General features: G+C 39.8%; 1 protein-coding gene across 1 annotated transcript in view; it reads right to left on the bottom strand.

Annotated features, from left to right (window-relative positions):
* The window catches only part of ZDHHC17 (zinc finger DHHC-type palmitoyltransferase 17), a 110,282-nt gene extending 97,658 nt beyond the window's left edge, over positions 1-12,624 (bottom strand). Inside the window, exon 1 of the mRNA XM_031552147.1 lies at positions 12,502-12,624. Within this exon, the coding sequence (XP_031408007.1) occupies positions 12,502-12,624 (123 nt within the window). The remainder of the gene's footprint in view (positions 1-12,501) is intronic.
* Between the last annotated feature and the right edge of the window lie 851 nt (positions 12,625-13,475).

Below are 13,475 nucleotides of genomic sequence, written 5' to 3'. Positions count from 1 at the left end.
GCACTGGTAGGAGCCAAATCAACAATTCTGACCCTCCCTTCTCCAGGAGTATCATCCTCATTTCTGCACCAAGACCAACCGCAAGGGCACAACAGGAGTGCATGGGTGGGGCTGCTGGAGTCTAACTGAGATGTGCAGTACTGCAGACATTTAGTACAGCTTCATCTGGTTTTTATGCATGTAAACCTCCTTGGTGTTTCCTCTTACACAGAGCTAACTTTAGCCTTTGTGCTACGGTAACAAACCCATCACTGACATTCTGGAGAGAAGCTTTCCTCTATTCCCCCTCAGTTTCATTACTCAGTGAAATAATATGTAATATAACATAGAATCATAGAATCAGAGAATTGTAGAATGGTTCGGGTTGAAAGAGACCTTTAAAATCCTCTAGTTCCAACCCCCTGCTATGGGTAGGGACACCTCCCTCTAGACCAGGTTGCTCACAGCCCCATCCAGCCTGGTCTTGAATGCTTCTAGGGAGGGGCACCCACAGCCTCTCTGGGCAACCTGTTCCAGTATCTCACCATCCTCACAGAAAAGAATTTCTTCCTAGTATCCAGTCTAAATCTACCCTCTTCCAGTTCAAAAAATATATATAATCCCAAAGTCTGACATGTTATCTATTTAGACTCACAGTTTTCAAATGCTATTTATAATCAATATAATGTATAAAAGCTCAACTCTTCCAGAATTCTGTAAGTCACAGGTTTAAAAAACAAAACAAAACATTATTTATTCTACCGTGTGTAAGTAAAGAAAACAAAAGAAAAGTGACCTGTATTTTGAATACTGTTATTCTGCTTTGAGTATAGGCAGCAACACCATCAAAAGAAACAGAATGATACAAAGCCTAACAAGTAGCTGTCTGCATAATGAAACAGTAAAACAAAAAGCCAGGAAGGTAGCAAAAATATCTTTGATCTTATATATTATTTACCTCTTTGAGTACATAAAATAAAACAGAAGGCTTTGCTCTGGATTCTGTGCATCTTATAACTGCAATAAAAATACTGAATCATGTGAAAGGGCCCATGTCTAACAACCTTATTACGAAAAGGTGAAAATCATCAGCAGCTTGTTCCTTCCAGGACAGGCAGGGAAATACGAAAGACAAGATCAGCTCTACAGTGTATCCAAAGGCTGCATAATTTGGTAGATTGCTGAGTTGACAGGGTATTTTCTAAATAAAGGAAGTATGAGCTGCCAGAAAGTGAGGTCTCTGGGAGGTTTCATATGAGGCCATAGCCTGGAGCAGTGGTTATGGGGCACACCTGATACATAGCAGCCATCCACCAGTTACCACAAACTTCAGCCTGACTGAAATGTATTGGGCATTAGGCAGAACGTTCTTGTTATCAGTTTGTTCCTGCTGCTATAGATTATAATTTTTTTGCTTCATACATCCAAAAAGGATTATAATGCTGGAATCCTGTGATGCTTAACGTTCTAGTGGAAATGGGCTTTTTTGATGTGAAGCTATACACAGGGATGAAAAAAGTACCAGAAAAATATTTGTTTGCACCAAAATTAGTCCCTCAGTATGCGCAAGGTAGGCTAAACAAGAGCATCATACATTTTCTCAGAGACTGTCAGAAAGCATCAATGTGGTAAATAATTTAAATGGCATATACCTAGTTATGAGGTGCTGTTGTATATGCAGGAGGATATGTGAGAGATGCAGGAGAAACAAAACAAAACAAAAAAAGCTTGGAAGAATTATAACACGTAATTCCCATGATGTTTGAGCAAGAATAGAAAATTCACACCAGAATCTTGCCTGCTGAAACACCTCTATTAATTCAGCTAAATTGTGATGTAAAATGTTTAATCCAGTGTAACACTCCTCTACAGACACCCGCATTATTTAATCTGTTGTTCTTTATCAATTTTTTTCTGAAATCTTTTGTCCAAAGAAACAACTTAAGGATTCCTGCATAATGGCCTGCACTGGTCTTCTCAAACTGCATTTAAAAATGTCTTCAAATTCTGTGTATCGTTAAGATTTAAAATATCTCACTGGACTGTAAGTGATTAGAATAGGAAAAATACTTCTGATGAATGCACCTACATCAGTTCCATCGTTCTGGAAATGAGTTAGAGAAAAATGGATTTTTTTTGCCAGTGCTCACATACCTCTGAGTGAAATGGCTGTAAGCATGCTGATGTTTCATTGCCAATACAGAAGTTGCCATATAGAAGTGAGAGAGGGAATGGGCTGCATTCATTTCAAAAATCATAAAATCACAGAATATCCCAAGTTGGAAGAGACCCACAAGGATCACCAAATCCAACTCCTGGCCGCACACAGGACCCAAAATTCTACATCTGAGAGTGCTGACCAAATGTTCCTTGAACTCATGCAGGCCCGGGGCTGGGATCTCTTCAGACAGCAGCATGGTGAGCTGTGAAAATGTATCTCCCATGGCCACTTTGTCTAAAAGGTACAAATAAGCCAGAAAGTTTAATGTGAGATGAGAAGCAAGAAACAAGCCACAAAGAAACCTGTGCTGGGCTAGCAAACAGTACGTGTGATGTGCTTCACTTCAGTCTGGGTTAAACCTGTCTGCCCACTGAGTGAGGACGCAGCAAACTGCTGACAATGAACAAGTTCTCATGGCACTTCTTCAGTGAGAAAAGCTCTACCATCAGAACACAGGTCTCTGAAGGACGAGGAGTTAAAAAAAAAAAAAAGGAGATTTTTAATGAATAACAGTGTCCTGATCTCAGCAAACAACTGTAAGAGGCCAGAGCAACTCGATCTTGTCCTTCGTGGAGAGATTTTTCCTGTCATGGGTCACTCTGTCAAACAAGGGAGACAAGACTGATGTGGCAGCTGGCAAGCCAAGGGCCATATAGCTGTATTCCTCTTCCCCTGCCCTCACCGTGTTGCTCCTTGAGATACCTGGAATCTCACATTTATGCACACGGGGCCAAACATTGCAAACACTTGTGTCAAAAGAACACACGTGCATGGCAGGACATGGCCTCTACACAGTGCAATTTCAGATCAGACTTGTGTCTGACACAGCAAAGAGGACATACCTCCTCTGGTATAAACTAGCAGTGAGCAACAGCAAGTAAACCTCCAAGGGTCAAAACAAGGATATCTTAATAAGCTACATATTGTAGTAGTGAATTCTGACACTGGAAACCTTCATTCAGCTTCCAAATTGAGTTCAAAAGGTCAATGTCATTAAAAAATGTGTAAAGCTTTTTAATTAGGAAATACACCCATAAGCAGAAATGAGAATTCTCACCTGAGAGCATGCTCACCACTTCCCTGCAGTCACCATTGCTCATGGGCATTGTGCTCCATCAAAAGATGTCTTCCTCTCACTCGCAAGCTCTTTTCCTCCTAAGCCCTCAGGGTTTCAGGTTAACTCTCACTTTTTTTCCTGTAGCCTTTTCTCTCTCAGACTGCATCAGCCTGTATTGCTCTCTTTCTGCAGACGAGCCTGTTTGAGTGCTTCCTTCACCTGATGTCTTGCAAAGCCCACAGCCAATCTGTGTTTATTATAGTCATTATAGAAATCTAAAGCAGAGCCTCAAATACTTGACAAACAGCATGAAAATGCCTTCCTATTGCCAGCAACTAAGAAGCTGCAAATTCTTTTCTTTCTTTCTTTTCTTTCCTTTTTTTTTTTCCTGACAGGTTATTATTTATAGTAAGCAGGAAACTGGGGACTGTAAGTGACTCTGGGCCAAGCAGAACGATGGTGAAATCTGTCAGGATTTCTGTGCTTGCCATTATTCTCTCTCACTGCGAAGTGCAGAAAAATAGGGAGTGAGGATTTCTTGTCTGATACCCCAGGCTCTCAAATAGCCTGTTCTCTGCCTTGACAGGAGTTTAAAATAAAACAGGCATTTCTTTCTGCAAGAGAATCATCAGCAAAACGCTGACGCGTGTGTTTTCTTGAAGGTTGAGTTCAGTGCCTCGTGCTATTTGGCAAAAACCTTTGCAGCTTGGGATGAGCTTCTCTGCTACCTCCTAATGAGTTATAATGCCCAAGATGCAGAAAGAAACAGCAGACAGATGGAACTAGTGATTTATGCATAGTCAGGAACAGGAGATAAGTGAGAGTGTTTATTGGAGCCATCTGCAAGCTTTATGCGCTGATCCTTCAGTCTATTCATTATATCTCAAGTTCACACCAGCAAGAAGATTCCTAATACACAAGTGGCAGTGAGCAGAAATATAATAAGGTCAGAAGTAATGAAGATTTTAAGTTCCCTGGGAAACGTAGTACATCTCAGTTTTCTGCTGAAAGAAGAAAGTCCTGCAGAAGATGCCCCAGTATATGACTCGGACATGCTTATTGGGGCAGAGTTTTCCTATGCTTCTGAAGGCAGGGCATTTTGGCAGCCAGTCACCAGCCTCAGAGAGTGCCAGGGCTCCCTCTTCAGTGCAAGGGAGATGTCCGAGGCTTTGGGATCAACAAGGAGGATGCCTCTGGGTTCATTTGGCACCAAGGAGGATGAAGGGTGACTACTGAGGAGGGCAGAGAGCAGCCATCACACCTAGACGCTGCCTACCATCTAGGATGACTGAGTGTAACATGAAGCAAAACAAGAGGCTGTACGGGGCAGGGAATGTTGAGCAAAGGAAAAATGTTTCCCAAAGTGTTTGTAATGACTTTTTTTCTCCCAGCACCCAAATCAGTGAGCAGAAGTTAGTGTTAAAATGCCCTGAGTGGAGTGTTTTACCTGCAATGAAACCCAAATAAAAATCTTCAAACCTAACTCTCTCACATCCTCTCTGCAGTTCCTGGAAGTTCAAAGTTGCTCTTTGCCCTTCCTTCAGTTAATCCAAGCAATGGATTAACTGAGACTCACAAGAGTGGTCCCTTTCCATCACAGAATCATAGAATTGCTCAGGTTGGAAAAGATCTTAAAGATCATCCATTCCACTTGTGCAGTCCTACCCTTCTCTGACCCTGTCAGACAGGCTTTCTCTTTTCCTTGCATTTGCTTTCAGGTCTCCTTTCTGCAGATTTTGTCTTGTGCCTATTCGTATGCCTCCCTCTGCTGTTGCTTTTCATTCTGTGCTTCACAGCTGTATCATTTGTATTGCAGAGCTGTCAGAGAAGAGCACATTCTCTCAGCAAAGGAGCATGAAAAGTGCTGGGGAAGGGGTGGTCTTTTTTTCATTCTGCCCACAGTTACATTTCAGTGAACACACAGGTTGCTGGAAATAATCAGCTAGACTCAGAATCAGCATTTTTTAGTGATGAATTTCATTATTCAATTGAGCTATTTGCTAAGTTAAAACCTTCATGAAAAAAATCAGACCATGAAATTCTGGTTTTCAGCATTTTCTGAATGCAGTAAGCTAGAATTTGGACCCACTTGCAACTCACTTGGCAGAAGTGGTTCAATTTCTGTGATACTTGAGGACGCAGAGAGGAATTAGGTTAGAAACACACAGTGGAGAATATGTAGTAAAGTGTCCTGCTGCAGAGGAAGAAGGTCTTTTTAGCACTTGTTGAAATAAATGTTTTTAACATTTTTACTGAATACGGTCAAGTTTGTTCAAAACTTGAACTGTAGGAATAGTATGCCTATGTTGTGTGGAATTTCATAGTTCCACCTACCCAGCAGATATTCCCAGTCTTCCAGCATTCTTTCAATTGATTCTCCTCTGGAACTTTTATTATTAGAAACTGGCTTCTGTTATATTAGCAAAAGACCATAATGCAACAAAACATGCAAGTAGATTTCAGCCTTCTTCTATCCTAGTTTCATAGAGCTAAATAAAAACTGTACATTTCTATCTGTCTTTCTGTTTCTGGTTGGACTTTGTTCAGGAGAAACTATTGAACACTCTGAACTGTTATAAAGGCTTAATAATATTTATTCATTTGCATTAGGGTCATGTAATTCTCTCTCTAATTTTATATTAAGCATTTGTGAGATCATTGTACCACATAAGAAAACTGAAAAAGAAAAGTATTACTCTGTAATCCCAACCAGAGTAAAAATAACTAGATTCTAGCTTTCATGTTTTTGAAAAGAAGAACTACCCATTTAGGCAAATGTATTACCACAAGCTCCTCCTGATTAATGTAGTGAATAACAATAACAGCTAGAAAAAGTCATTTTGGAACCATAAATGAGGCATAAAACACCCATCATATTCCTGAATGCCTGATTTCCAGATATAACCTGTTTATCTTCAGTCATGTATGTACTGAAATATTCCTGAAGTAGGAGTATCTTTTAGAGAGGAACAGAATATTTTGCCCTGTCAAAAAGCCTCCTGGACCACTTGAGCATCTAGAACATTTACAAGCTTCACTAGATTTTTTTATGCTACTTGAAACTTCCAGAAATGTTTTCTGATTATTTTTTTTTCTTTTTTTTAATTACAGTTCTTGGAAGACTCTTTGTTTGAGATAATCACTTCAATTCTACTCCTGTCTACTCCTGGACTCTACCTTGTTCAAAAGTATCTTTCACAGCAACAGCTGCCCAGTGGAAAACTGATTTAATATCAATTTGGGTTGTTATTTTCCATGATTTAAATGTAATGACGGAGGAAAATTAAAGCCAGAATAACTGTTATTGCCAGAGAATTTACAGATTCATTTCAAAAGAAAATATCCATTCAATGGCATTGTCACGTCTCCTTTTCTTGATCCCACAGGAACCACTAATATTTTTTCTAGGTTTAGAGGTAGCGTTATATCTATCCCTTCCTTAGGAAGCTTTATTCAGACTGTATTTTCATACTTTCTAAGGTATTACTAAATTTAAGATCTTACACACTGCTTTCCTATTCAGAATGTTCCTTGCAGAGAGGAAATTAATTTGGTGTGATTTGTTCTGATTTATTAATGTCAGCAATTGCTCATTACACTATTGTCTTTTAGTGCTTACAAGTAGATGATTTATTCTTACCTATTTCTAGAAACAGAAAGGGTACAAAATATAATTCCTTTGGTCAATTCTTCTCACACTCCTTTCAAAAATGGGAACTGTGACTTTCATTTTCCAAGCCTCCAGAATTTCCTTTATCCTTGATGATGCAATAAATACTCCCTCCAGCAATGCTGTTATAACTATGCACACACTGTTGTTGATAGGAAGGCTGGTTTATTCTCTCCCTCAAAAAGATCCCTATAGGGAAGATATGACACAACTTTGGGATGTTTGGGAGATTTGAGCTACTATCACTTACTCTATTTTCTTCTGGAAAAAAAAAAAAGGGATCAAGTCTTCTGGAATGTGCTTCATTGTCAAAGTTCATGACAACTGTAACATATATAAGAACATATAAAAAGAAAATGACAGTTCAGATATTCAGATATTTTGTGAGATGGAAATCCAGCTAAATTCATAGATCACAGGGTTTCATCAGAGAGGAATGACAAGAAGTTTCCAGTAGCTGAGTCAATGATGAGCTTCACACGTTGTATTTCATTCGCTTATAGATATAAAATACATGCCAAAATGGAGGGTATAACTCTCAGCTTAACAGAGTCAGCCTGTCAAGGTCCAGATGAGAGACACTGGCCTTTAATATATAAGAAAGTAATAAAAATACGGTTAACAATGAAAAGTAGTATTGTATAACATGGAAAGGACCTAGAAACAGAAGGGATGATTTGCTTCAGCATAGATTTCTATGTATCAGGCTCTCTTAAGATAGAAATAAAGTGTCAGATAATGAAGGAGCTGTGTGGTACAAGAACTAAAAAAGAGAAACATTGCTTGAGTTGCCTTTCCCTGATTAGAAAATGTTTCTGACAGCCTGGAGACCACATAATCACAACACACATTTGCAGAGGTGGATGGAGTCTTTATTCAATTGCCCTGCTAAATAACAATCTTAACAAGACTGTGAGAGATAACAGAATCATAGAATGGATCATCACAGATTCCGGTGTTTTGCTCTGGATTAATGAATTCTTGACTGTGAAAGAAAAATCAAATGTGACAGTAGGCCTTTTTTTGACCAAATCCCCCAAGCACAGACTAGATAACTACCCTGAACAGCTGAGATATTCTCAGTTCAGATAATATGTTTTTAGTAATAATGTGCTAGAGACCGAGCATTTACAAGATAAGTGAACTTAGCTATCTACCAAGAAGATGAAGGAGCTGAGATGTGCCAGCAATCCATAAGATTAGGATGAGGCCTGGAAATAGAATATGCTTTGAGGATTATGTATTAAGGAAATAAGGATAAAGACATAAATAGTACACACGTTATGGGTGTGAATTCAATTAGCAATCAAAGTTTAGGAGGGAGGCTTGTAGCAAGATAGAAGGTTTCATATGCAATATGCTAAGGATCAGTTGAAGTTGCTACACCACCTAAGGCATCAATCTCAGCAACCAGTCACAAAGGGACTATATTTGTAGCTGTCATGATCTAGCTGAATGGGATTGCTTACTGCCAACAGGTTTAAAAGCAAGGAGGGCCTTGACTCACTCCAAGTTACAAGCACTCCGTTCTGTCCTGAACAGGCCACAGATGGTATTCCATCTAGTATAGTAGACTTCTGTTGGAAAAACAAGGGAAAGGAGACAACCCAGGAAAAAAAATCACACAAGGACACCAAAAGCCTTGGTAAAAATCCTGTTATTGAGAGAAAAGCTGATACTGCCTACTGACTCAGTAACAGACCAGAAAATTCTCACAGCTCTGGAGGTCCCTCACTTTCCCTACAAGTAGATAATCTCCTTTCAGAAGACAGATTCATGGCTTTAAGTATGTCTTCTGTAAGTATACTGTATACTCTGTAAGTATATTTCTTTAAGTATGTCTTATTCTGCACAAGTTTTTACACTGAAGAAGAAAACAAAAGGGAGAAGTTCTTGATAAAAAGGCACACTTATTAAAATGTGTGCACATCTTTCTTCTTTCCTGCAAAACCGGCATGAGATGGAGGAATTATGTCAATGCAACTCCAGTAACCCTACTGATCTCTGTAGGAATTGCTGCTACATACCTTTGACAAAACATGCAAGTATGCAGTGAGTACTGGATTTACATTCCTCCCAATCTAACATTCCAAAAATTTAGACTTAGACTTTAGATGTGGTAAGTGAGGGTCTATGTGATAAGCTTGGAAAGAACAAATATTAGGAATTCTTGCCAGGAGTAACCACTTGAGATGGATGGAAAACGTGGATGACAGGGATACCCTGTGCAGACGATGAGGACTGCACAGCCACCCAGGTCTGGTTCTCACTACCAGCTTTATTGCCTGGGAGGATTATATTAATCATGTAGCTACTTTTAGGCCGAGGAAGAATTCCACCTACGAACAACTGACAATGATATGTGATGGTGCAGAACAAGCCCTACACTTTCCAACTGCAAAGTTCTGATCTGGATTTATTAATCACTTCATTAACTGTGTACCTTTGGCCAGAACAGGTCAGTAGTGCCAACAGCCAGATACAGCTGTACTGTAATTGGTAATTGCATTGGTTCTTTTCACCTTCTCCCTCTTTGTCCTTCTCTTCCTCAAGAATCTCCTCAATATGGAGTTTCCAAAACAAACAGTTTCAAACCTGGAGAGCAGGTAGCCTGACAGTGCCACTTAGGTCTGATGCATCTGATGTTTGCAGAGAGTCTTATAGAAGACTTGAGAAGGTCATTACTGGAAAGGATTATTTCAAACCCAGGAAAGAGCTGACTTTCTGCATGAAAAGTACCTTTACATCTTGCATCCTTTAACGTTTATTTTTTTTTTCACAGTAACAGACATTAACACAAAGGGTTTTGAGGAGGCTGAGTACAAAGGCATGCAAATTACATAGGAGGTAAAATGTGCTTTAGGTCTCCTTGCTGACAAAAACTTCTCAGCAGGATTACTGGATTTGAATCCTACTCATACAGATAAATATAATCTTATCAAGCTCAGTTCAGAGTGCGTGAGAAATGAGAGGTTCTCAACATGGAAGTTGGAGGCTAAAAAGATAACAGCACTCAGCAAGAAAATGGAAGCCACAGAGATGTGCAGAGAGAAGGAGCTTTTCCAAGACACCAGAGGAGCTGATACAGCAGATGTTTAAAGAGGACTTGTCAGACAAGAGCAAACTGAAAACTGAAAAAAAAAAAAAAGACAAACCAGACCAGGGTTAAAAACACTTGAACACTCAGGATGCAAAAGAATAAAAATAAATATTCTGCTAATTGACAAAGTGACTGAGTTGAATTTAAAAAAAAATTAAAAAAATGCTATAACATCATGTCCTAAATAATTAAATATAACACAGAAGAGCGGGACTGACATATTTCATAGAGACAAGCTTAGATCAAAAGGAAGGAAGAACATATGCAATGGCATTATGGAGTGCCAATGCCTGTGACAGAATGAGCAGTTCTAGAAGCTTACAAAACGAAAAATGATCCGAGAGTGGAAAAAATAAAAATGGACTGTTATATTGTGAGTTAGTGGGGAAATTTATAGATTACAGCGGACAAAATTTGTTTCATAAGGATAGCAGGCATAACTATGAACAAACTGAAAACAAGAATTACCATAATGCAAAACAGACATATATCTGATATTTGCAATTAATCTCTTTTTCTGCTGTCTTATTTCTAGTTTCAATTAGTACAACCATGCTTAGTACCAAACCATTGTTAGTAATCTAAATAATTTTAAAATTTCAAAGTATTTATTCAGAAATGCCCAAGCATTACCAAACAGTGTGATAAAAAAGGTACTATTAATGTTGTCTTCCATCACAGTCTTCCCGGAAACATATAATAACTCTTTCAAATTTTTAATTCAAATGTTGATGCCACAATGCTTTTAACTTCTCCAAAAGAGCACAAAGGGAAATGCAGTCAGTGGGGCTAGAAGTGTTGAGAGGCAGCAGAACTGAGCTCTATAAGCGATGCCGAAGCTCTCCCCTAGAGGGCAACGGAGGCTCTCTGAGAGTCCTCGTAACCTGGAGGCTAAAAATGTTTTAGGTGAACATCAAGTTACAAGTCTTTTGCTATTCTGCCCCTGTCCAACCCCAGCTGCTTTTTAGTTACAGCCAAGCTTTTTTATACTCATAATCAATTATATCAACCTTCGCTGTAGAAACCTTTACAAGCTGAGAAAAACGCGTCCATTCTCTTTGAAAGTTTGGGAAGCTGGAATTTCTAGGAAGAGCAAGGAAGAAATAGCTTCCCTGAAAACAGAAAACCATTCTTTCCTTCATATTAATGGTTCTTAATACAAGATTTTTAGTTCATTTATCGGTGGGAATTTTTTCCTTCTAATTTTGAAGATGCCCACCCCTGTGGATATGTCAGGAAGCTGTCATGTGTTCCTGAGAAAGTAAAAAGAAGTCAGGGTGCCAAAAGCTCCCTTGTTAAGACTGCAAAAATCTCACTTTACTTCAGACTCTGCTGCTGCTTTTAGACTTCCTCTGTTTTACTTTACCAATGAAACACCATGTGGTACATGTTACCACTAGATAATATGATAACCCTTAAAAGGATTACAATGAATTATCCTCTGGTGACTCTGCGAGTATGTTATCTGAGAATAATGCAAATTTTCTTATCTTCTTTTCTTTACAAAACCTGTTTGTGTTCCTGTGCCATCTACCATTCCTAATCATAGCCCAACCACAAAACAAAGCACTCTGCCCTCCTACTGTTCCCCTTACACTGTAAAGTACTTTATCTTGTTTTCTGAGCAACAGTAGAGGATACACAAACCTAGGAAGGAGCTGTGTGGTGGCAGCGTTGTCCTAAGCTCCCACCCTCAGGTGGGGGCTGCTTCTGTCCTCAAATTTTATTCTATGAAACTTAGCCCTGGCTGGCAAAGCTCCTATCCTGCCAACTGTGTTATCCCCTTGGACTCCCAACTCACATTTTCTTGGGGAGCAACCTGCTTGTACTGTTCTCCGACTATTTCAAACACTAGGTCCACCCTTAAATTCTCTGTATCCTTGCAATTTCAAAGGAAAACATGCCCTAATCAAAGCTTGGTATCAAAGATGGAACAGAGCTTGTCCAATTTTACACAGCAGTTTCCATCTCTTCTTTCCTCTGCCTCCAACTAAGAGGGTTGGTAGCTGTGGCCTTCCTACAGGAAAATTGGTTCTTTCTTTTCCTACTGCCATTCATGCTTCCTATGGACATGCAATGTAGGCAAATGCTTTCACCACTCAACATATCAGTGGTGCCAATCATGTATTTCTTCCACTTGAAGTCCTAATGACTGAGATACAAATTCCTATTATCCATCAGCATTTTAGGTCCTCAAACATGAATATATAATAGTGCATGGTCATTATCCCCTTGCTATAAGAAGCCAGTTAACACAATTTCTGTGATGTAACCCTAATTGCACAACCTAATGAAACCTATGTCAGCATTTATTCAGTTCAGCTGCCATCATGTGATCAGAGAACTGGGCTTCTCCATAAAGGATTGCTGTTTTGGCGTGCTGGCAGCCTCTCCTCCTACTGCAGACTGAAATACAAGAACTGTAATGCTAAGAAAGCACTCTAAGAGATGAGTAAGAGGAGTTTACTGGTTACCTCCAGGAGAGGCAAAGAATGTGGCATGGATTCAGCTGGTATGATCTCTACACAGACCAGTTCCTCGCTGCCTGACTGCCTGGTGTCACGTTCCTCACACATCCGACACCGTGACCTGCCCATGGTTGTCCTGTGGGACTTCAGGTGCTCTGTTTTCTTTCTGCAGCTCTCTTAACGGGGTTTAAGAGACAGGGCAAACATGGTGATTCTGAAAGCAGCTTTGTAAGAACTGCCCTTTGCCACAAGGCTAGAGGTGAGTGAGTCACAAATTGCACACAACTGCCTCCCACTGCCAGACTTGGCCAGTTAGCTAGGCCACAGCCTTGTGAGTTAAAGCTGAATGGAGAGAGCCTGTGTGTGTACCTCTCATCAGAGAGAATTATCCCATCCCACTGCTTCTTTTGGCAAGAAGTGGTGTTGAATTATAGAAAGCTTTGTGCAGAAAAACTCCCAAGTTATTTCTGAGAATGAAAACAATTGTTTGCTGCGTTCTTCAGCATTCTGTACCTAGCTGCTGAGGGGAAAAGCGGTGTTCTGCAGCCGGAGATACGTGCGTATATTTCTACAGACGTATTTGAAAGAAAAAGAAATGCTGCTGGAAGAATACTCAGCCTTTTAATTAACTCTGCCTATTTGAGGAATAGAATGAAAAGACTGTGTGTGGAACATTGGCTGGAGATAATGGACTCCCAGTGACACTGACACATAATGAGATAACACTGAAAAACGGATGGAGCTGAAGTTGTACTTTCAGGGTTGGAAGCATTCATCCTTTGACAATTTCTGTGCCACTAGTTAGTTGGGCAGCACTGGAGGCACCAAATGTCTTCTGTTTGTACTGACAGCAATCCCTCTTGACATAAGTGGAAAGAGGATGCTCAGCATTTCCAAAGTTACTCAGCAATTCGCAGCTGCTCCCAGTTACAGCAACTGGCAGGCGATGAAAACCCAAGGTATGCCTTTTTTTTTTTTTT

Source organism: Meleagris gallopavo, chromosome 1, assembly GCF_000146605.3.
Source record: "Meleagris gallopavo isolate NT-WF06-2002-E0010 breed Aviagen turkey brand Nicholas breeding stock chromosome 1, Turkey_5.1, whole genome shotgun sequence".
Classification (NCBI taxonomy): Eukaryota; Metazoa; Chordata; class Aves; order Galliformes; family Phasianidae; genus Meleagris; species Meleagris gallopavo.
This window is presented reverse-complemented; position numbering and strand designations above follow the sequence as displayed.